At 42.7% G+C, this 21,146-nt stretch overlaps 1 protein-coding gene across 9 annotated transcripts in view; it reads right to left on the bottom strand.

The window, feature by feature from the left end:
* Positions 1-19,232, bottom strand: part of LOC136288654 (integrator complex subunit 6-like) — a 40,265-nt gene extending 21,033 nt beyond the window's left edge. For 3 of the 9 annotated variants that reach the window (XR_010720549.1, XM_066182089.1, XM_066182090.1), the window contains exons 1-4: positions 18,986-19,196; positions 18,825-18,902; positions 698-847; positions 172-261 (exon numbers count right to left, since the gene is read on the bottom strand). Coding sequence is in view for 6 of the 9 variants with exons in the window: in XM_066182089.1 (XP_066038186.1) it covers positions 172-261; positions 698-847; positions 18,825-18,902; positions 18,986-19,096 (429 nt within the window). In the remaining 3 variants the exon portion in view is untranslated. Of the gene's footprint in view, positions 1-171; positions 262-697; positions 848-18,824 lie in introns of all 9 variants that reach the window. The other 6 variants (XR_010720547.1, XR_010720548.1, XM_066182084.1 and 3 more) reach the window with 4 other exon arrangements.
* Between the last annotated feature and the right edge of the window lie 1,914 nt (positions 19,233-21,146).

Genomic DNA, 21,146 nt, shown 5'->3' with positions numbered 1-21,146 from the left:
CAGAGTGTGAATTTGGGGGCTGGGCAGTGACAGAATAGCTGGTTTCTATTCTCTATAAAAACAGGTCAATGATGAAGAAGTACAATTAGCGGGAAAAAAACGATTAATATTCATCTCAGCATACCACCAACTTGCACAATTATAACCTGAAAGAACTTAATTCAAGTTTACCTCCTCTTGAACTCCAGCTGTATTTGTCAGTTTGTTTCCATCTGTGATGGTAATCAAAATAGATGGCTCCAAAAAGAACGGATTCCTCCCCTAAAGACAAAAGCACAAGAATGCTAAGACCAACCTTAACACACAGGCTTAGAGGCTTGTACTTTAGTCATTATAAAATAAACAGTTAAGATAAGCAATCTTTCAAAATAATCCTGTGATTTTTTAAATAGGTGTAGAACCACACAAGATGGGCTACTCCTGCATGTCTATAATTGGGGCATTTATATTCTGCTTCTTTGTAATTCAGTAAGGAAAAAAAATGTCAGCATCTTCCAGGGGGTTTTCAGTAGCCACAATAGAAAAAAAAAAAAAAAATTCCCAGTTCAAGCTCTTATGCTCTTATGCAGAGATATCCAACATTAAAAAAAAAGAGTTAAATTCAAAAACGAACTCAGACCATCAAAATCCTTCACCAACTATAATTTAAAAAAACATAGAAATATTAAAGACAGAAGATTATAAATAGATTTCTTACCTGTCCATAATTGTCTATTCCAGACACTAATCTATTGAGATTTAACAAGTCAAATGATGACCTGAGTGCCTGACCAAGGGTTGTTAGTCCTGAAGCCTGAAGGTTTTTCAGTTCATTCATGAATGTTGCGTGGTTTTCCTTCCATCCAGCCTGTTACATAAAACAATAAAGCTTGTTAGTTATTCTAGCAGCAAACTGCAATCAACTGCAAGTTGGCATTTATCTCTCTTCCCAACAAAAATTAATTATCTTCCTGATTAACAGATGCACCGCACCATTCATATGCTGCACACACCTAATCCAGGTATGCACAACTTGATGCGAAACATGGTTACACCTACAACGGGAGATGCAAGAAACACGCACTGCCAAACACTGGAAAAACTCTGCATTACCATGAAAATTGCTGTAGAGATGATGCTGTTAATAGAAGTATTTGGATTCAGCATTTGAGCACTTTTTTAGGAAAAACTGCCAAGTTTGGAAAACAGAAATGCAGCTGCCAACGTAACAGCAAAGGTAAAGCCAAGACAAAAGCAGCATAAAGTCGCTGCCTCTTCTGGTATATACCCATTCCCTTTTTGTCCTTTCTTCCATAAATTAAGTCTGGAAGGAAAGGCTGCAAACACCCTATCTACGTGACACTGTTAAGTATCTCAGGGTAACAGCTTAAAATTTTGGAGGTTTTTAAAAAAGTTATTGCTGACAAAGCCTAGGGATAGAAGGAACAGCATGTAGTGTGGATGGATCAGTCAAACCAAGCACTCTGGACCCTCTGATAAGCAGGCCCAACAGGTGTGATTCTCATACGCTTCCCCTAGAAGTTGTTTGCTGCACAGTTGGGAAGCTATTTTAGAGAAGACCAGCTCATACCAGGGAATTGGTACAGGATTTAAAGATGCCTCAGCGCAAACAACCAAAGCACGGAAGTCCTGGATATTCCCATAACTCTCAGCCTTGCTATTACACCACACTCTCCAAGCCACCCCTGCAGCAAGCAAGCAGTTATTCACTCAGGCTCACTATAATCTGGCACCAGAGACATTCCTGTGCTCCACCAGGAATCCCAGCTACGCAGACATGGAGAGGATCATTTCAGACAGCTTGACTTTTGCTGGGACAACCTCTGAGCAACACAACCTCCAGTGAAGCAGGTTCTCCCTGTGCACTGGGCTCAGCAGCAACCACCTGCTGGCTGTGCCAAGCTGTGCAAGAACATGAGAGGACAGGATTTGCCTGCGCTTTTTTAAGCAGCTCTATCCCACTGCAAATCTTTACTACACACTGAGAGCTCTGTAAATGGTCTTAGGACTGACATGTTCAGAACTGTAAAAGAGTGTAAGAATCGAGTAGGAAGGACATGTGATGATCAGTACTTCTCTTGAGCTGACAAGCCCAAGCTGGGTGGGTTTCTTTTCAGAACAGAGAATTATCATAAGATGATACAGCAAAAGCATTTTGGTCAAGTTTAGCTCCCTTAACCAGTTCCTCTAGCTTGAGATTAATGCAAGGCATACAAGAAAGAAAACTCTGCAATGGGGCAAAGAAAGAACAGGCTTTCACCAAGATTTTCATAAAGACAGCTTTATGATTAAATTGCCCCGGAAGCTCAAAAAAACCAGGTAATTCTCAACAAAACACCATCAATACCCACACAGAACCACAACAACTTAAAATATAGCATCTCATCAGCAGAGCCACAGCAACCTCCCACACCTGTGCTCACCCCAAGGCAAAAAGGAAGCGCAAGCATCCGGTCACAGTTTTGGAGTAAAAGTGACTTAGTTAATGGTATTTTTTCAGAGTGAAACAGCACCAAATCCCAACAAGATGATTTGCCTTATCCTACAATTTTAAGTGAAGTTACCAAAATTGTTTTGTCTGAATTCTATGGACCCATAAACGTAGGTGAGGCTGCCCCCTTCTGTCTCACAAAAACATCCATCAACGAGTTCATCAAAGTTCTTGGGAACAGCCAGGCTGGAGTTCAAAAAGTGTTTTCCAGCAAAGACCATTTGCGTTAGTTGCTACAAAAGGACATGGAGAAACAAATAATTTACAAAGAAAACACTATTCTCAGTCTACATTTCTTGATTTGAACTCCAATGAATTTAAGAGTACTCTTTATAAAATAAACAGTACGAGTCTTCAGTGATATTTGGAGATTCTGCTATTTTCCTGTTGTGAAAATGTTTGCTCAGCTTCCAGCTCTCTGTTTGATCTCGCTGCAGCATGGTCAACTGCCTGCAAAATAAAACATGTACCATTTCCCCAGGCAGAAGTAGGGAAGCTGAAGATACAAGGAGCAGCTGATCACCAATGGCTGGCTGTCCAAGAAAACTGTTTTTCATCTTACAGCTCTCACAGGATCTTTAAAGATAAAGACAAAGAGAAAAATACCTTTGAAATAAACAGAGTAAAATAGAAGAACCTCTCATAGTAACAACAAGAGCAGCAAATGCAAGATTTCCACATCCAGCTCTAAATAAAAGTCTGATCAGTTAATGTACTGCATTCTCTACGTTATCCTGAAAAAAGAGATTCTTGAATCAAAAACACTTAAATGAATGACAAGAAAGTCTATTTCTGTAAAACATTTTTCTCCAGAAAGATTCAAGCCAATGTATGTAATGAAACATATTTCAGGGACAGAAACTCCAGCCCCAAAGTCTGTACATTCTCTTTTCCATATATACAGTAGGAACATTCTTATGGCAAGACAGTCAAGTACCCAACTCCAAGCAGAGGCACAATGACTTCACGTTAAAGTGATTAAATAATAATCCTTCCTAAATTTAAAATACTGCCACTGATGCTGCATACAAAAAATCCACTGACTCTGTCTGTCAGGAGAAACACTAATGACCAAAAAATCCCCAATGAAAACCCCACAACCCTAAAGGGTCAAACACAAGCATATTCCACAAAACTACACATCCTCTGCAGGTCAGCAACTAAGAAGTCAGAACAGAATATTACTTATTTCAGCTGTTTATGAACCAATTTGAACAGTGAGAGTATTTTCTCCTAATCTTCAATATTACATTCCGATTTAGTCACTTTTATGCCCAGAATTTACTAATAGCAATCTGAGCAGCCTTTACCTTGCCAGTATGTTACTGGCCTTTCCTTTGATAATTTATATGAACAAATAATTTTGGACTCTAAACACATACCAAAAGACTTTCAAAGACAGGAAAAAACAAGTACTAAAATTGAAAATCTCACCCTCTGCTTATGCCAACAACAGGCAAAAATGGACTGTCATTTGGCCTTCTGCAAGCTCTGGATACCATCCTACAAACCACCCAGAGATTTGGATGCATCACACCACCTTCCAGCTCCTGGCTTCAGCCTTTACGAGCAAATCATGCTGACAAGAAATAACATACTTTAAAAGTAACATTTTTCCCTGGTGACTTAGTTTTCAGACAAATCCATGCCCTGCTCTATATTTCACCACACAGCCACAGAAGTATTTCAGCTGCTTCAAGAAGCAGGTAAGGTCAAAACAGCTTATTTTGGCAGGAGAAAGGCCCAGATTAATGAGAATTCAAACACCAAGGTGAAAAATCCAGTGAAGAAAAGGAGGCCTTATTTAGACCAAGCAGAATCAGGACTAACTGAACATCAAAAGAACAGAGTTGAGCAGCCAAAGAAAATCTTGGTCAGAGTCAGTAGCTTCAAAAGCCCTTCAAGACTCGGGAGAAACAGAAGATTTTAGTTGCAAGAGACTAGAAAGAAAATCTTATAAAATGCTGTAGAGGGAATTAAAAAAAAAAAAAAAAAAAACCAAAAACAAACCCACCTTTATCACATAAAAGGGGGCAATATCGACATACAAGTAAAACAGCACCAAGTCTGAACACGTGTAACACGCAGGTCTTTAAATCTCAGCTACACTAGCTTATCTGTCAGGTTTACTGGTCTTATTTTAGGGTTTTTTACTGGTTAATTGTTGGTCTGTTATGGCTTTGATTGGTGCTGTGCTTTCTTTTATTCTTTCCAACTATTTCTTGGCACAGTTTGGTCAACTGGTAAAAAAAGGGGCCAAAGAGCCAAAGGCTGGGCATTAGTACACAAGAATTCCAGGTCCAAAGCAGTTCCCAGTTCCACCAGCTCCAGGAAGTCCAGGGACATGGTGTTTTGGAGGCTGCAAGTCTTTGTCTTTAGAGCTTGTAATAAGCAATGCCATAAGACTGAACTACATAGCTTATTGTTCACTGGACTGCTTTCAGATCTAATTCAAAAACTGCAACATTACTAAAATAATCTTCCAAGAAGACAATATGCAATCTTGCATGCCAGTCACAACAGCCTGTGTTACAGTAAGTACTCAATATTTAATCAAACATACAGATTTTTTAAGAATTCTGCTAATGTTTCCCTAGAAAGAACAACTGCATTTCAGATGTTACAACCAGTTTGAACAATTTAAGTTTCTCAGCAATTCAAGCTATTATTAAATGCACCCATCTTGGGAAAACAGAGTACCTTAAGACAACATGCTTGTGGCATCCTAGCTTGTCAGTGGCAATCATTTGGAAAAAATATGGTAACAAAAAAATCCAGCTGTTGAAATCTGAAACAACTCCTGGTATAGAATTTCCAAGTACCACAGACAGACAGTGAAACCAGCAGAGCATTTAGCCTCCCAAATCACCAGAATGATTCATTTTTAAATTACCTTTCTGTTCACTGGTGACAGTACACAGGATCACAACTCAGACCTCCTCATGTCTGAGCCAAAGTGAAGCAGGTGTTTCTTTTGTACAAAAGTGAGTAATTCTTATGGACATCCTACAATGCAAGGGGCTGCTTCCCAAATGCCAAAGTATCTTCACCTCTTTGTAATCTCCTGAACCCAGCCCCAGCACTGCTCTGTGGGTTCTGCAGCAAGGAATAACTTCCTACGTAGCCTTGAGTCTCCCTGCCTGAGCGTTGGCAACTTTGGGATAGGAGTTTTAGCAAGCCAGGACTGTCTTGGTCACCCCAGTTCTGTCACAATAAAACTCAGCAAACAGGGAGAGGGAGAGGTGCTGGCATCATGTGTCCCCCTGAAGGACAGAGTAAGGGTGCTCATCAGTACAGAGCAGCCAATGCCCATGCTACCCCCACATGTTTGATTTGTTGATCAAAGATTTGCTATCCAGAAATACCACATATGAGAAGAAAGGCACTGACTACACTATGAACACCAAATACATTTTTATTTAAAATTTTTCATGTCCTAAAATAATTCAAAATCATATGACCTACTAATCACCTGCCAATTCCATCCTCACAAATGTTTGTGCAAATGGGGCAGAAAAACCGCTCTAAGAGACACTTACAGTCATTGACTCCCCTTCAAGTACTTATGAACGCCATTTTTGAGGCAACAGAGCTCTCAGGTTTTGTGTACCTTTGGCTGCAGAACTCTTGCCTCGTTTCAGCACTTCTACTCCCTAATTTGTACTGTGCAACACATCAGTCCTTTCATAGCACAGCACTGAACAGCCCGTAGCAAAGACATTCCCAAGATCAATTCTTTTTTGTTCTTGGCACAGGAGAGCAGCACAGCATCCACCTCTCGTGTCTGAGACCAGCACAGAACTGGCACACAGGTCTGGGATCAGCCACTGGTGGTGCTGAAAGCAGGGTGCAGCCAGGGCTCACTGGCTGCTCCAGGAGGTGCACGCTGCTGTCTGCAGTGAGACCTGCCTAACAAAGGCCCTCCTTCTCAGTTCTCATCTCAGGAGTATTTTAGCAGGTAACCAATTCACAGGTTCAAACTACTCCTTCAATAATCCCGCAGAGCAGTCAAGTACAGTGAAGAGTCTACAGAAGTATCACTTGGTTCTCCTTACACCAGAGCTAGTGAGCACCAGGTCAGAATGTTAAGGCTAAGTATTGTGAATAGTAAGTTAATTGTTTCTGACTGTGAAGTTATTTCTGCTGCTTTTGTAGGGCACTCAAACTGAAAACTATCCATCAAAAGTGCTTCTTTATATCAAGTGGGAACTTTTTGAAAATTTAGTTTTTTAAAAGGCCTATAAATTCCAGTCAAATAAAACATCACAAAAGTTTAATATGCATAAAATGTCTCCAAGAGACCAGAGATGCATAAACTGCTATAAAACATCTTTAGAAAAAAACACATCTTAAAAAAAGAAGAAACTGGAGTAGATGACTCCGTTGATCCCATACAGCTGATACACTCTGACACCAGATTTTTAGCAGAAATCTGTCACTTTGCACACCCCTCTATCTCCATCCAGCTCCAGGTACAATTTTCATTTTCCTCTGCGACACACTAGGTACCTCGATAACACAGAATCTCTCCTCCCCTCACCCACACTTTTTTTCCCTACACAGCTGGAAGCAGTGCAGGGAAGGTGTCATGCACCTCTAAGCCCGTGGGCAGGGCACACAGACAGGGCAGCTGTCCCTTGGGACACAACAGCTACATTTTGGCCCCTCCTGGACACTCATCACAGTGCCTGGGGAGTATCCTCCAGTTTCACTTCCCCTCAATGCAATCCAGGCCTTGCACTTCAAGGAAGGGCTGCAGTGTGAACTGAGATGCCCAGAAGATCCCCTTCAATTGCACATTTCTAAGCTGAACTATCCTGTACCTGCACCCATCAGACTAAAAAATTTCTAAAGACAGATCGAACCAGTTGGATTTTCTAAAGCACATTAGCGAATGTGGACTGTATTCCAAACACAGTATCTAAGTGCCAGTTTTTATTACAGGCAGTCAGCTACACAGAAAACTATTTTATCTCGTATAGAAAGAAGTATTTCTCCATGAAACCTTAAAACAAAATAAAACAAAAAACAAAGAAAGCTCAGGCAAACTACACCACACAGTTCACTGTCCTTTCAAGATGACTTCACCATTAAATAAGACACAGAAACGCTTTTCCTTCAAGAAGAATTCAAGATGTTTATTTTAAGAACAACTCAAATAATCTTTAAGCGCAGCACCCCTACAAAACACTAGCAGAGAAGTTCTTAAACTCCAGTTACGAAATGAGTACTGGGGCCTTTTGTTAATACCAGCATTTAGAGAGAAGCAGCACCTTCTACAGGAATGCCAAATGCAGATGCTGTATGAACAACTCAAAGCTGGAAACTGCTTGGAACCAAGGGATAATAATCAATGCCAAGCAGAAAGAAAAAAACCCTATACCACCTTTTTATTTATTACCTGCTGCTGCTGCTTCAACCCATCTCTAGATTTAGCTTTTTGGTCAACAGTATTTCATGTGTTTTGACAGTTCCTCTCACTGCACTTTTTCCTGTACAAGGATAAAAAGAAACACATGAAAAAGGAAAGTATAAATACCCAAGAGATCATGGTATCACCCTGTTCCAAAAAGCATTCTTATTTACAGAAAAACACTATCCAGTTAAAAAAGCACCTGTTTCTGAGGAACACTCGAGACGCCAGGATATTTCAGTGCAGAGCTGAACCGGAACAAGCTACATTTCACACAACACCTTAATGGAGAGGGAACACAGAAGTAATCACAGTTTGCAGCCATAACACAGTAAGCATAACAAGAGGCTCCATGCTCCTGTTCAGCAGCATAGCAGTCATTTCAGAAATACCATTATAGGTGCATCTTATCCAAACACTGTAGGGAGGGCAACTGCTGAAATCCGGAGGTTTCAGTCAAAGATTTTCAGCTACTCATAGCGCCTGTTGCTCTTTCAGTCTACCAAATATGCTTTCAATAAAAATCAGCCCCAGCTCTGTCCTTCTCCTTGTCCCTTCCTACACTCAGCACGGCTGGAGAAGTCACAAGGAATAAAAACAACAACCAAGAGGTTACAGAGTAGGTGCCATCAACACAAGGGATTCCTCACTGCACGTTTTTGGAAATCAAGTGGAAGAGCATTACTGATGATACTCTAGCTTTACAGCCCAGAGCTGAAACAACACAACATGATTCACGTTTATTTTGCAAACTGCCACATTCCCTCCTCCTTCCTTCCAAAAGCACATCACAGAACTAGAGCAGCACACCAAAGTGCTACAGGTATTGCAGATTTACTTCAAAACTCAAGAAGGTAAATCTAGAAGGAGTCATCTAATCACCAGCTTTCCTCAATTAATGTCTGAAATACTGTACAAGGCACTGCTGAGGAAAAGAAATACTTTATATGACCATTAAATTCATATACTCAGTGAAATATCAACTAGCCAGCCTAGCAAATAACTTTATCCTGATGCAGCCAAAAATACACTGGTGGCCCTGGGAGCATTACTACTGGTCAGATTTTTATTTCAGATGATGGCGAGGTTGGATTTCTTTAAATGCAAGAGTCACCTGGACCAGGAGTCACTACCTGAGCTTAAGTCTTCTGACTAGAGAAGACTGCCCCAGGCCAGGCCCTCTGAGTGCAGGTCACACGTCATGATCCAGCCTCCTGTCCTACCACATCCTAGCCTGGGAGCACCATCAGGAGGCCTGGCAGCAGCTAAAGGCACCGAGTGTTCTGCCTCAACAGATGCACATTCTCCCACAAAGCAGAGCTTTAGTTTTTTGGTTTTGTTTTTTTAATCAAAACTCCCTGGCTGAACCATTAACAAGCGATGAAGAGCAGCGCTAATGCATTATACTCACTTAGAAGCAGAGCATGGCAACACCAGCTTAACCACACTGTAGATCTTTGTTTTCTGTCCAATTAATTGCTCGACAACATCCATCTTACCAAGAGTCTTACTTTTTAAAATACTACTTCACACGTTTAAGATTTTAAAAGCTTCTGTGAGGACACAGACAAATCAACAATTTCCTTATCTTTAGAAAGTAAAATTAAGGAGTTCTGAACTGTTAGTTTTTTAGTTTAGAGCAACATTTAACAAATCTAGTGCAGCTTATCCTGAAATTTGCATAGATACACAGGGAAAGAATCATAACTGTTTAAATTGTGAAATAAAAATTATATCAATAAAAATAATAATAGCTTTTTAAAATTCAAACAAGACTTGTTTACTTATCTGACAATAAGCAGTTCAAGTTTCAGAGATCCCTGTCAATCTCAGTTCTTACATCAAAATAAATTTTGTTTCTTCAATGCTCTGCAGAGTGAATAAACAGATCAATACAAGTCTATGGGCAACTACAGATACTGATCTGTACAGTAAGTCTGTAGAAGAATGTACTTTTTTCTCGGCACATTCCTGAAACTTCAATCCCAGAACATGCTGCTTACAGCTGAAATTGATTGCTACATGTCTTCTAAGTATTCTGAAATTAGCGAGAAAAAATACAAAGCAAAAAAATTCCTTTCAATCATTCCCTGCTATTTTTTTTTTGGGGGGGGGGGGGGGGAGGGACAGCATAGAAGCACAGGAGTTACATTATTAAGAGGCGCATTGTAAGAATACAGTTTAAGAAAGAGAAATAAATTCCAAGACTCAATCTACACGAGTGCATTACTTAAGTGACAATCTGCATTTATAATTCAGAACAGCACCAGCTGCTCTTTCCATTGGTTTTTTTTGGGGAGGTTTTTTTTTGTTTGTTTGTTTCCTTTTTATTTTTTTGGGGGGGGTATGCTTTTGTTTGTTGGGGTGGGTTTTTTTTGGTTGTTTGGTTTGGTTTGGGGGAGGGTGGTTGGTAGCCTATGTTATTAAATAAAATCAAGGATAGAGGCATTCAAAATACAGACAGTGAAGAGAATCACTAAGGCTGAAGCCATCTGGAACCTTCTAAAAGGGCCCTTGGAGTTGCACTGCTCCCCCCTCAAAAGCACTCATCTCCAGATCACAGGTCACACGGTACAGAACGTGCTTTTTCCCACTGGATCCCAGCTGCCTGAGGTATGACAACACTCACTGTAAGAGACAGCACTAAGTTACATCTTTTCTAGATCACAGCAAGCTCAAAACATCATTGTTGCATTACTGCTGCAAATTACAGTTCCTCCTGGCAAGCTGTTATAAAATATGCAAGGGTGAACAGGGTAGAAGTGTCTGCAATCTTAATTACCTTTTTCCACTGTTAAAATGCAAGCCAATCAGCACTTAATGCTATATTAGTTCTCATAAAATTTAAAAAGAATGAATGCCCACTCTCAAGGTATCACGGATGTACTTTGTGCATATTTTTAGCCATACCACAGAGCCAGGGTACAAGGCCCAGACCCTTTTACATCTATACACCAACAAAAAAGACATCTTTTGAAAACCTCCTAGGTGAAACTAAAAATAATAACAGCACAAAAGGGGAAGAGGCAGACCATAAAGATTCTATGTGGCAGGAACCACCAACTTCACAAAGCACCTTCCTCCTTACAGAACATCTCCCTACAAAAACACAACTAGGGAGATCCAACTCAACTGTTTGATCCCACATTTTAAGCTTCTATTTTTAAAATAAAAGTGACCTTTGCACTGAGGATGAGTTAAGCCTCTTAATGCAAACATATCTACTTTTGTCTAGTTCATCCTGTAGTCTTAAGGGCTTACATCTTTGAATATGTCCAAGCCCAAATAAAGAACCAAATAAAAAGATGAAAATATAAACTGCTATAGTGGCTATGAACAGATGATGCTTTCCCTTCAAGGCCTCTGGCATCTTATCCTTTGTACAATATGAAGCAGAAACACACCTCACGTGAAAAAGCAAGCTTTTACTTCGCAGATCCCTGTAGAAGCAGAACAAGTTAAAATATTTTCATTAAGAATTAATCTAGCAACACACACTCACCCTTCCATGAAGAAAGGCAGCAGGAGAAAGCACAAGTCCAGGTACTTAACTACTTCAAAATTATAATAATAGAAAGGACAGCTAAGCAGAGTTCAGTTCTTCACATCTACCAAGAAGTAATTTCCAAACTGTCCATCGATTTAAATCAATTCCGCTCAAAAATTTAACCACCACCTTTAAGTTCTTGCATGAATTTGATTTTTTACAAAATACGTCCATTTCAGAAGGAACAAAACTATCCCTTTAAGAAGAATGAATCACCCTGATTATTACTGCTTTGGTTTTTTTTAAAAGCAAAAGGTACATTACTTTTCAGAAAACTCCTCATTATAATGTTCAGTCCTCATTACACCAGTTCCTGGAAGAGGATGCTCATTACAACTCACAACCAGGACACAAAGAAGACAGCATGCTTATGCATGTTTAAAAGCATTTTAACGTGTTTTACACTCTCCAATATGATGTTTCTCAGGAGTGGCAATGTGCTTTTTAAAGGATACTCTCTATAGGAATCAATTTAGTACCTTTATAAGCTAAAAGGGGTACAATATTTCCTTGCTTGCTACAGAGATGACAACTGATGATTCCTAAGATTTTAGTAAAATAGATTTTTAGATGTTTTCAGATTCTGAGAGACATGCACTGCAGTATGTAAAATAAAAACCTATCACCTGCACCAACAAGAACCTTCTGCCTATGGCCTTACTTATCCAATTTCAAAATAGATGCCTAACTGCCTAACCAAAAAAAAAAAAAAAAAAAGGAACGTTTTGTACACATTCAAAGCAGTTAAATCAAAAGAAGCATGCAAAAACTGTTTGATAGTTATTCCCAAACAGTATTAAGTTGATTTTGCTTTGCCTTCAAAAAAAACTAGACAATCAGGATTTGTGTGAGTGTTCTTTAAACAACTGACTCCTGTTTCTCTTCCTTAAGTCACTGTGTTTAACAAAGGAAAAGCAATCGTTGGCTTTAACCTGCCAGTCATTTCTGCTCAAAGACAGCCTTCTGAAAACACACAAACTTAACAACAAAGCCTTGAACAAGCACCATGGAAGACATGCAGGAGAGGTGCGTGTGTAGTACTTCCCCAGCAATGGAAGATGCTGGTGCTCAGAAATAAAAATACTGCTGTAACTGACCCAAAAAGTGAATAGCGGTAGAACAGGAATGGTTATCTCTCTCCACGAATCAAGTACAGAATATAGTCCTCCCGAATTAGTTATCAAGAACTGACACTGCTTACATTTCATCCAGTCCCTCAGTACTACATTCAGCACCTTTTTTCAACCCCATTCCAACAGTGCCTGGCTAGTGGGTTCACTAAGCATGTCCATCATTAACAGCATATCTGGAGAGAAAGATAGGCCTATCCCACTGACCTCAGCTTTCCTTCCCTTTTGCACCTCTTGGATAGCAGCTTCCCCCTTGCCCCTGCAGCTGCTATCTGCCTTGCACCAAAAATTCTGCCTGCACACCCCACTGCCAGCTTTCAAACCTCCAAGTGTATTCCCAGCTGTCCACACCACTCCTTCCACAGCACAGGCCAGACCACCAAGTACTCGTGCTTGCCAAAAGTCAGATCTTTTACATATAAAACCCAATGGTTTCCAGTGTCTCAAAGTTCTTGCAAAAACTTAATCAACTTAGCCTTATTCTGTGGATCTGCTACAGTTAAGCTTATTAACCTGGAATACCTTATACCTGGAATACCAGGTATTCCTCTGGTTTTCTTCCTTCACAAAAGTGAAAAAACACACTAATGCATTTCCTACCACCCCAGGCAGCATTCCTGCAGATCTTTGCTTCAAACCCAACAGGTTTCACGGTTTGGTTTCTCTTTCTCCCTGCAGCTCAGGGTCAGGAGCTCTGATCTAATTTCTTCCAGAAACAGACAAACAGATCTTACATCTCTCTTTCTGCAGCCCAGCCTATTCATTTGCCTCTGCCCTCTGCAGAATGAGTGGCAATCGGTTCAATTCTGCAGCAGCACAGGTTCTCCATGAAGCCAAAATTAAAAAATGGTGGCAGAAACTTCTGTGCCACTGAAATAAAAGACAGCAAAGTTAGTCTCCTTGAGTGGGACCTTATGAACTCCCAGTTTTGAAGCACTATTTCAATATCATAAATGAACAGGTTATTTACATAGAATAAGTATTCTTTGACAGACGTTTAAAAAAAGCCTTCTACAAATTCCTGTTCCAGCCTCTCAGATATCCCAACTCCAGAATTTCAGGGGAAAAAAGAAGAGGTTGCTCAGAGTCCATCACAAAGAGCTGCTTCCACAAGGGAGTTCTTTAGCACGGAAACATATGTTCAGGCTAGCAGGGAACAGCAGTGGAACTGGAAGGCATCCTATCCATCAGTCCCAATTTGCACATCTCAAACAGTGCAGTGTTTCACACACACTGTATAAAATAATTTGAGCTACTTCTTAGACGGCTATGTACATATTTCTGCACTCAAATTCGTGAAGCCAATTTCTCCAGTGCAGTCACAGCTGACTCTTGAATTCAGTATAACACAACAGAAGGAGGAAAACATGTATTTCGGAATATAACTTATGTTCTCTCAGTCCTCTCACTTGTGACCAGATCATTTATGAAGGTCACACTACAGAGTCTCACAAAAGCATGAAACAGAAATCATATTTCTGTGAACAGATCATAAACACTACTCCTCAAGTCCTGAGGAAAGGCGGTATCACTGCCAGCAGCCAGATATCAATCACAAGGGAACAGGGCAGTCCAGTTAATCAGTAACTTCACATAAGGCCACCACTGTGCTTTTGGTCTGGGCCTGAACTCACTATTTGCAGCCCAAATCCACATGCAAACCACAAACTGCAGGATGTGAGGTCTCACAAAAATCAAGAATGGAAAAAATAAATGAAGCGTTAAGCCTTGCTCTCTTTTCCAAAAGCTCTTTAGGTTAAGATTTCAGCATGACCTCCGTTTTCAGATGAATCTAGATAGATCTTGCTGAAACATCATCACTGGAAAATAGGAAAAGCTTGAGGGAAAAGAGTAGGTGACAAGACAGTTCTCTTTTCCCTGTACTTTTACTCTAGCACCATTACTTCACAAAAAAAAAATAAACAAACCAAAATGGATTAAGATTCTGCCCACTTACACCACAGCATGTGCTTACATACAGAGAAACATCTGTATTTTGACAGAGAATGCTGAAACGTATGTGATTTGGGGGGGAAAAAATCAGCTGAGTAAATATATGAAAAAAGCCACAGAACACCATGAGGGCCACACCAACAGCTCATCACAGCCCCCTGCAAACCGTGGGAGCTCAGGAAGTGCTGTGCAGAACTGTCAGTCAGGAACACCCTGCCCTGCTCCCACCCTCCTGCCCAGGCATTCCGGATCAGCCACGTTGTGCAGGGAGGGATGAAAAGGGTGGGGCTGGCACACAAGGCTTGGAGGTGCTGCAGCACCAAGCCACAAGACAGCTGGGATGGAGCACGATCTGGGTTCTAGCAACCCAGGGACATAAAGTTCTTAAAACAAGGACACATCAGGAACTGTATTCCCTGAATAGGACAATGGATTTCTCTTAGCCAGAAGGCCAGGAACATCAAACACCCTGCCAGGCAGCAAAGCAAGGCTGTTCTTAAATCCATTTTTCCTGCCCAACTGGATACATGTTGGGAATAAATTCCTTCCTTACTTAAATTTAAGCACTAGTGTTTTAACAGTAATAGACATCTTTTACAAAGGTGCTTTACTATACATGTTACTACCTTCCCATGCATGCCAAATACCCAAAATCAGATACCCAAATACCAGAACAGATAGGCTCACTTCCATGTTAACATGCCACTAAGACAGACTCACTTGATAGCATCCTATCACAATTTTAATTTAAAAAATACACTAAAAGCATAAGGCTTTCTTACTCCATGAAACAGCATACTAATTTTCCCTCCCAGTTCATAAAATGGAGAGTTTGACCCAATATCCAATGGACCGTACAGGTATTTTTCCACTGACCTATACAGGATCACATCACTAGACAATTACAAGGTTAATACATTTCATAACACGCTTTTAAAGTATTAAATACTTGTCTCTTGCTGTAGAGTATTTTGGAAACAAAGTAAGAGTTATAAATGGTTGCACCATAATTGCTGTCACAAATCATCACCTATACATTATATAACAAACAGAAGCCAAACAGCTGATGAGGTTCCAGAGGCATCTGATGCCAGAGTGGGGCTGAGATTCCTGCCACCCCCATGCTCCTGTCCCCACCTCCCCAGGACAGTACCCTGACTCCTCTTTAAACACTTGTCATCACAGCTCTTTGCAGAGCCCCACTGCAAACTGACAGACTAAATAATTCCATTTCTGAAAAATGGCAGAGAGAGCCCTAAGCAGTCAAACAGAAGCAACAGGTCCAGTAAATAATTTCAAACCATCTATACTAAGGACTATTTCAAAAACCTTACTTGCACAGATTTTGGCAAACCATTTGTGCAACAGCATGATCCTTCCACTTAGCACAACACAATACATATGAGCAATACTTTCTTGATGTATTCTTGTCCATCAAAAGTGAACCAGTGCAGTTGGTTTGAAATACCCTAATGCTATAAGCAAACAAAATCTGAAACAAACCAACCTAAAGCACGTATCTCAGCTACTCTTGCTCCAAGGCTCAAGGTCCTGAAATTCCTCTGCCTCCTAGGTGGTCTCAACTCCACCACCAGATTATTTCCCTCAAGTGCTTCACTGGTAAACTATCTGAGAGACTATGTAATTAAATTAGTATAAATCAGAAAGAAAACAAAGAGGATAAAGGAGCCACTGCTGCATACTTGGAAAGCAAGCCTGCAAAATACATTCACTTGCCAAGTTTGTTTTCACCTTTCCTAAATCAAGAGAAATAAAATATTTAACTTGCAGCAGCATTAAAAATTAACTAGATTTTATGTCTTTTACAAGCATGTTCTATAAGACATAGAGAATCTGGCCTAGACCACGAAGTTTTCCTGGCACAACTGTGGTTGTCAGAAAACACAACAGAGGGAACATCATAAATACCAGTGAAGGTCTTGAGAACAAGTCTTCCAACAGGGAGTCATCACTGCTGTGAGGCTTTCTCTGCTCCAGGAACAGACATGGTGAGAGCCCAATAACACTCATTTATGCCATGAAGTCTTTACGCAATAGTTGAGCTGCACTTGTGATCATAATTACTATAATCAAATATTCATTGAATCTGCAGCCTGTTCCTAGAAAAGTTACTCATTTTTGAAAAAATATTTTAAGATTGTTTGAAGTCCAATTTAAAAACCAGCATGCTAAAGACAGAAATATATATTTCTAAGAAGAGACATTAGCAAGTTACAAGAACCACAATACTTTTCATTTCCCTTGGCTATTTAACATGTATTAAATATGACTGAATGCTGTGACGGGTATCACAGTCCTATTTATTTCAATTACTATTTACTAAAACTGTGAACAGTCAGATGCTCATTAGCACATCAGAATGTACACAGATGCTCATTAAACAGAAGAATCCTCCTCAACAAATCCGAGTATAGATGTGGTAATAATCTGTAGCATGACCACACAGGCCTCCAGCAGCAAAGTCATTATTTTTATTAAATCACCAGTGTCCTTGCAGTCACCGCAGGGAGCAAGTTCATTTCTCAAACATAAGATACACTTGTAAAATATCTGACACAAAACCAGGAGAAAAGAAATCTGGAACACAAGAAATCCAGTTAACACTTGCATAACAAATACTTGGGGTTTGCATCAAGCCACAAACAGGGGAGGGGCAAATGGTGTGTGCCCTGTGTCCAAAAAACACCTCTCCTAAGCAGATGCAGGTTTTTTGACAGTAAGTTTCTGTAAGTCAAGGATGGTTTCAATTCATATAAATTACTTCCACACCTCCTTCTGAGGAAATGAAAGCTGCAATACCAAAGAATAAATACTTACTCTATGATTTGTCACTTCAGAACGCTGTGTAAATTTATTCCTGATGAAAGGAGCCAAGATTCATAGCTCATGATAATTACATCTCCTCATTATCAAAGATGCGAACAGGTGAATAAGCTCATGGCATCAGTGAGCCCACCTACTTTTAAAACGTCTCAAGAAGTTCTAGCTGGGAGATCTAGAGAGTATTTTCCTTTCTTCTCTAGGATGACCAACAATGTGTTTGTACATGAACTTCTTTGGCCTTCACAGTATGGGTCTACAGCCCAACAGTTATGATAAGTAGCATATTACTGTCAGCAAATATAGTCCTAATCCAGGACTATTCAGGAGGATTCTACAACTCCCATAGCAATGCTTCCTGTGACACACTTTACCTAAGTATTTTAAGTTAGGACGTTTCTATCAGCAAGCTGCAGCCTACAGCATAAGAGATGCAGCAGCACGATTTTTTTTTTACTTTTGCCTAAACCTCGTGGTGCAGCTGATATGATGAGAATGGCATGGCTGTACATGCCTCAAACTCGAGGAATGAGAAAACAGGGACAAGAGGAGCCAGCCAGGCAGACTTGTTTACTATCAAGGAGGCCCAGGGCAAACCTCATCATCCTCTACAACTCCTATACAGGAGCCTGTAGTGAGAAAGGGGCCAGTTTCTTCGGCTGTGCCTGCAGTGAGGACCAGAGAAAATGGCCTTAAATTGGGGCAGAGGAAATTCATATTACATATTGGAAAGAAAATTTTCGTGATTCAGGAGATCAGACTGTTTAGGGAGGTGGTGGAGTCACTGTCCCTGGAGGTGTTTAAGAGGCTGGCACTGGATGATGTGGTTTAGTGGTTTAGGAATTACAGTAGCAGTACCGGGTTGATGACTGGACTTGGTGATCTTAAAGGTGTCTTCCAACCTTGGTGATTCGATGGCCCCACATCCAGCTCACCACAACCCTACACAGAGTGGCGGTTGCGACCACCCTCCACAAAACTGGTGCAGGCTACCGTGCTCATCAGGATGAACGGGGCGGTGGAGGGGGCCAGGGCGACACACAACCCCAACACTGGGGCTTCTTGAATCGCAGAGGCGGAAACAGCCGCGGGCGCTGTCCCACACCCACAGCCCGCACCGGGGCCGGGCCTGCCCCACCCTGCCCGCGCGTCCCGGGGGTCTCGGGGCTGCGCGGGGCCCGAGCGCGGTGCCGGCCCCGCCGGAGCCACCGCCCCGCAGGGGGCGGAGCGCGGCCGCCCCTCGCTGCGCCGGGGCGGTGAATCACGGCCCGCCCGTCTCCTCCCCCCCCCCTCCTCCATCTCAGCAGCGCCCTCAGTCTCTCTCCTCCATACAAAAGCAAAATGTCCGCCATCTTCACAGGCTGCTGCTGCCGCCGCCGGGCCGGACGGGGCCGCGCCGCGCTAAGGGCGGCCCCTCCGCGGAGCCGAGGCGGCCGGGGGGGTCATTACCTTGATACAGTAGGGCGGCTCGTCGAACGTAACCAGCATGTACCTGTCGCCGCGGCTGGCCGGGTCCCGGGCCCGCAGCTGCGGAAAGAGCAGAGAGAAGCGGCGTGAGCGGGGCGACGGGGGCGAGGGGGGCGGCGGCTCCCCCGGCGCCGCGCACTCACCTTCATGAAGATCTCCACGGCGCCCTTGGCGATGTCCAGGTAGCTGGTGCCCAGGTACGCCCGCTGGTTCATGGAGGCGGACGTGTCTATGAGGAAGAGGAGGATCGGCATGGTCCAGGCAGAGCCCCGGCCGGCGGGCTCCCTGCGGAGGAGGCGCGGCGCTCGCCCGCGGCTCGCTCAGCTCTGGCGGCGCTGCCCGAGCTCGCCCGGACTCAACTTCTCTTCCCTGAGCCTCCACCAGCACCATGTGACCAGCGCGCACGCCATTGGCTGGCAATTATACCGATATTTGCATATTCATGGCGGCGCGCGCGCGCGCGGGGCGGGGGGGAGGGAAGGGGGGGCGCGGGGTGACGGCGGGCGCGCGCGCGCCGCACCTGTCACACACACAGCGCTCGCCCCGCCCCCTGCGGGGTCCTTGGCCCCGCACTCCAGGGGCCGGCCCGTCGCGGTCGGTGCCGGTCCCGGTGTCGGTCCTGGTCCCGGTCCCGGTCCCGGTCCCGGTCCCGGTCCCGCCCCCGCCGTGTGGCCCCGGTACCTCCCAGTACCCGCGGCTGAGTCACCGCGCTGCCGCCTCGCACCTCCCCGCCGCCGCCTCACTTCGGCCCGCGCAGCCCTCGATGGTTGGGCGGCTCCGCGGGGCTGAGGGGAGTGTACAGGAGCTGTGTGCTGGTCCTGGGGAACAGAGCGAAGCCTCTCAGCTGCTCACCCGGTGACATAATCGCCCCCGTTCTTGGTCTCCAGAGATTTCCCTTAAGCGCTAGATCCCCAACCCCCCCACGTGCGATCCTTTCCCAGGTCAGGTGACAGCCATCTCCCACAGGCAGTGCCTGGATCTGAGCATCACACACTAACACGGCCCCTCAGTGTACCTGGATCAAGGCAGGTTGGCAACAAATTAATTGTGGCAAGACTGAAAAAAAACACCCTGCTACGTTTCCTACCACTCAGATAAAAAAAATATCTGAAAGAAGGGGTCGCAGAATCAATTAGCCTGGAAAGTCCCTCTGAGATCGTGCAGTCCAACCTATGGCCCAACACCACCTTGTCAACCAGACCAGGGCACCGAGTGCCATGTTCAGTCTTCCCTTAAACACCTCCAGGGATGGTGACTCCACCACCTCCCAGGGCAGTCGGTTCCAATCTCTAATCACCTTTCTGTGAAAACATTCCTCCTAATGCCAACCTAAACCTCCCAGTACAGCTCAATGCCATGTCCCCTTGTCCTGCTGCTGGTTGCCTGGGAGAAGAGCCCAACTTGCACCCGGCTACAACCTCCTTTCAGGTAATTTTGGAGAGAAATAAGGTCCTCCCTGAGCCTCCTCTTCAAGGTGTCCTGCTCCAGTGGGCCTGGCGGCCACCGCCGACAGCAAGCAGATAAGGGGAAGGAGATTGAGGAAGTATTCAGCACTATGTCCACTCAAGAACGCTTGTTTGCTTCCAGGAGTAAATCCAAAACACACAAAAGCAGCACTGCCAACGTTAATCTTATTTTAAAATAATAAAGAAACTGATAATATTTTCCAGTGCTTTTAAATTCAGAGGCTTTTTTCCACATTTCTTTTGCCAGTCATTTCAACAGCAGGCAGAATCAGTTTCAGTTCTCATTCCATTTTTGTGAAGCACTTGGACAATACTTTGTTGCACAACATCATAGGTGAATTCCAATGCCCCATTACAAAGCATGATGAAATATAGATGTTGGTAAAGATACCACTGCCCATTTTGATCAGAATAATCAGAGATGTAAACTCATTTAATTCAGGCATGTACTCATCCCTTTTGTTACCAGAAAAAGCCTGTACATAGGATCTGCAGTCCCTATATTGGCTTTAGAAAGAAGTCTGTCTTTTACAAAAAACTTCTGGAGATATTTTTCAAATAACATCTCATTAATTAATTCTATTGAACCAAAAGTAGGTAAATTAATAGTTGATAAGCAGCTCATTTTGAAAAAGAATCCTGTCAAACTTGGAGACTCCATTCCATTATCCATGCCCGCCATAAATTGTGCTTGTGTATCTGCAATTAAAGTTTCTGAATTTTAACAATCATACCAGAAACACCAGGAGGCATAAACAGATAAATATTTTTACGCAATAATTAGTACACATAAATGGAGCCGGGCTGAAAGAAATGGGATTTGAATCTCTATAGATAA

Source organism: Chamaea fasciata, unplaced genomic scaffold (genome assembly GCF_029207755.1).
Source record: "Chamaea fasciata isolate MVZ Bird 193981 ecotype frontalis unplaced genomic scaffold, bChaFas1.0.hap1 SCAF_4, whole genome shotgun sequence".
In the NCBI taxonomy this organism is placed as follows: domain Eukaryota; kingdom Metazoa; phylum Chordata; class Aves; order Passeriformes; family Sylviidae; genus Chamaea; species Chamaea fasciata.
Note: the sequence above shows the minus strand (reverse complement) of the source record. Positions and strands in the feature narration are given on the sequence as shown.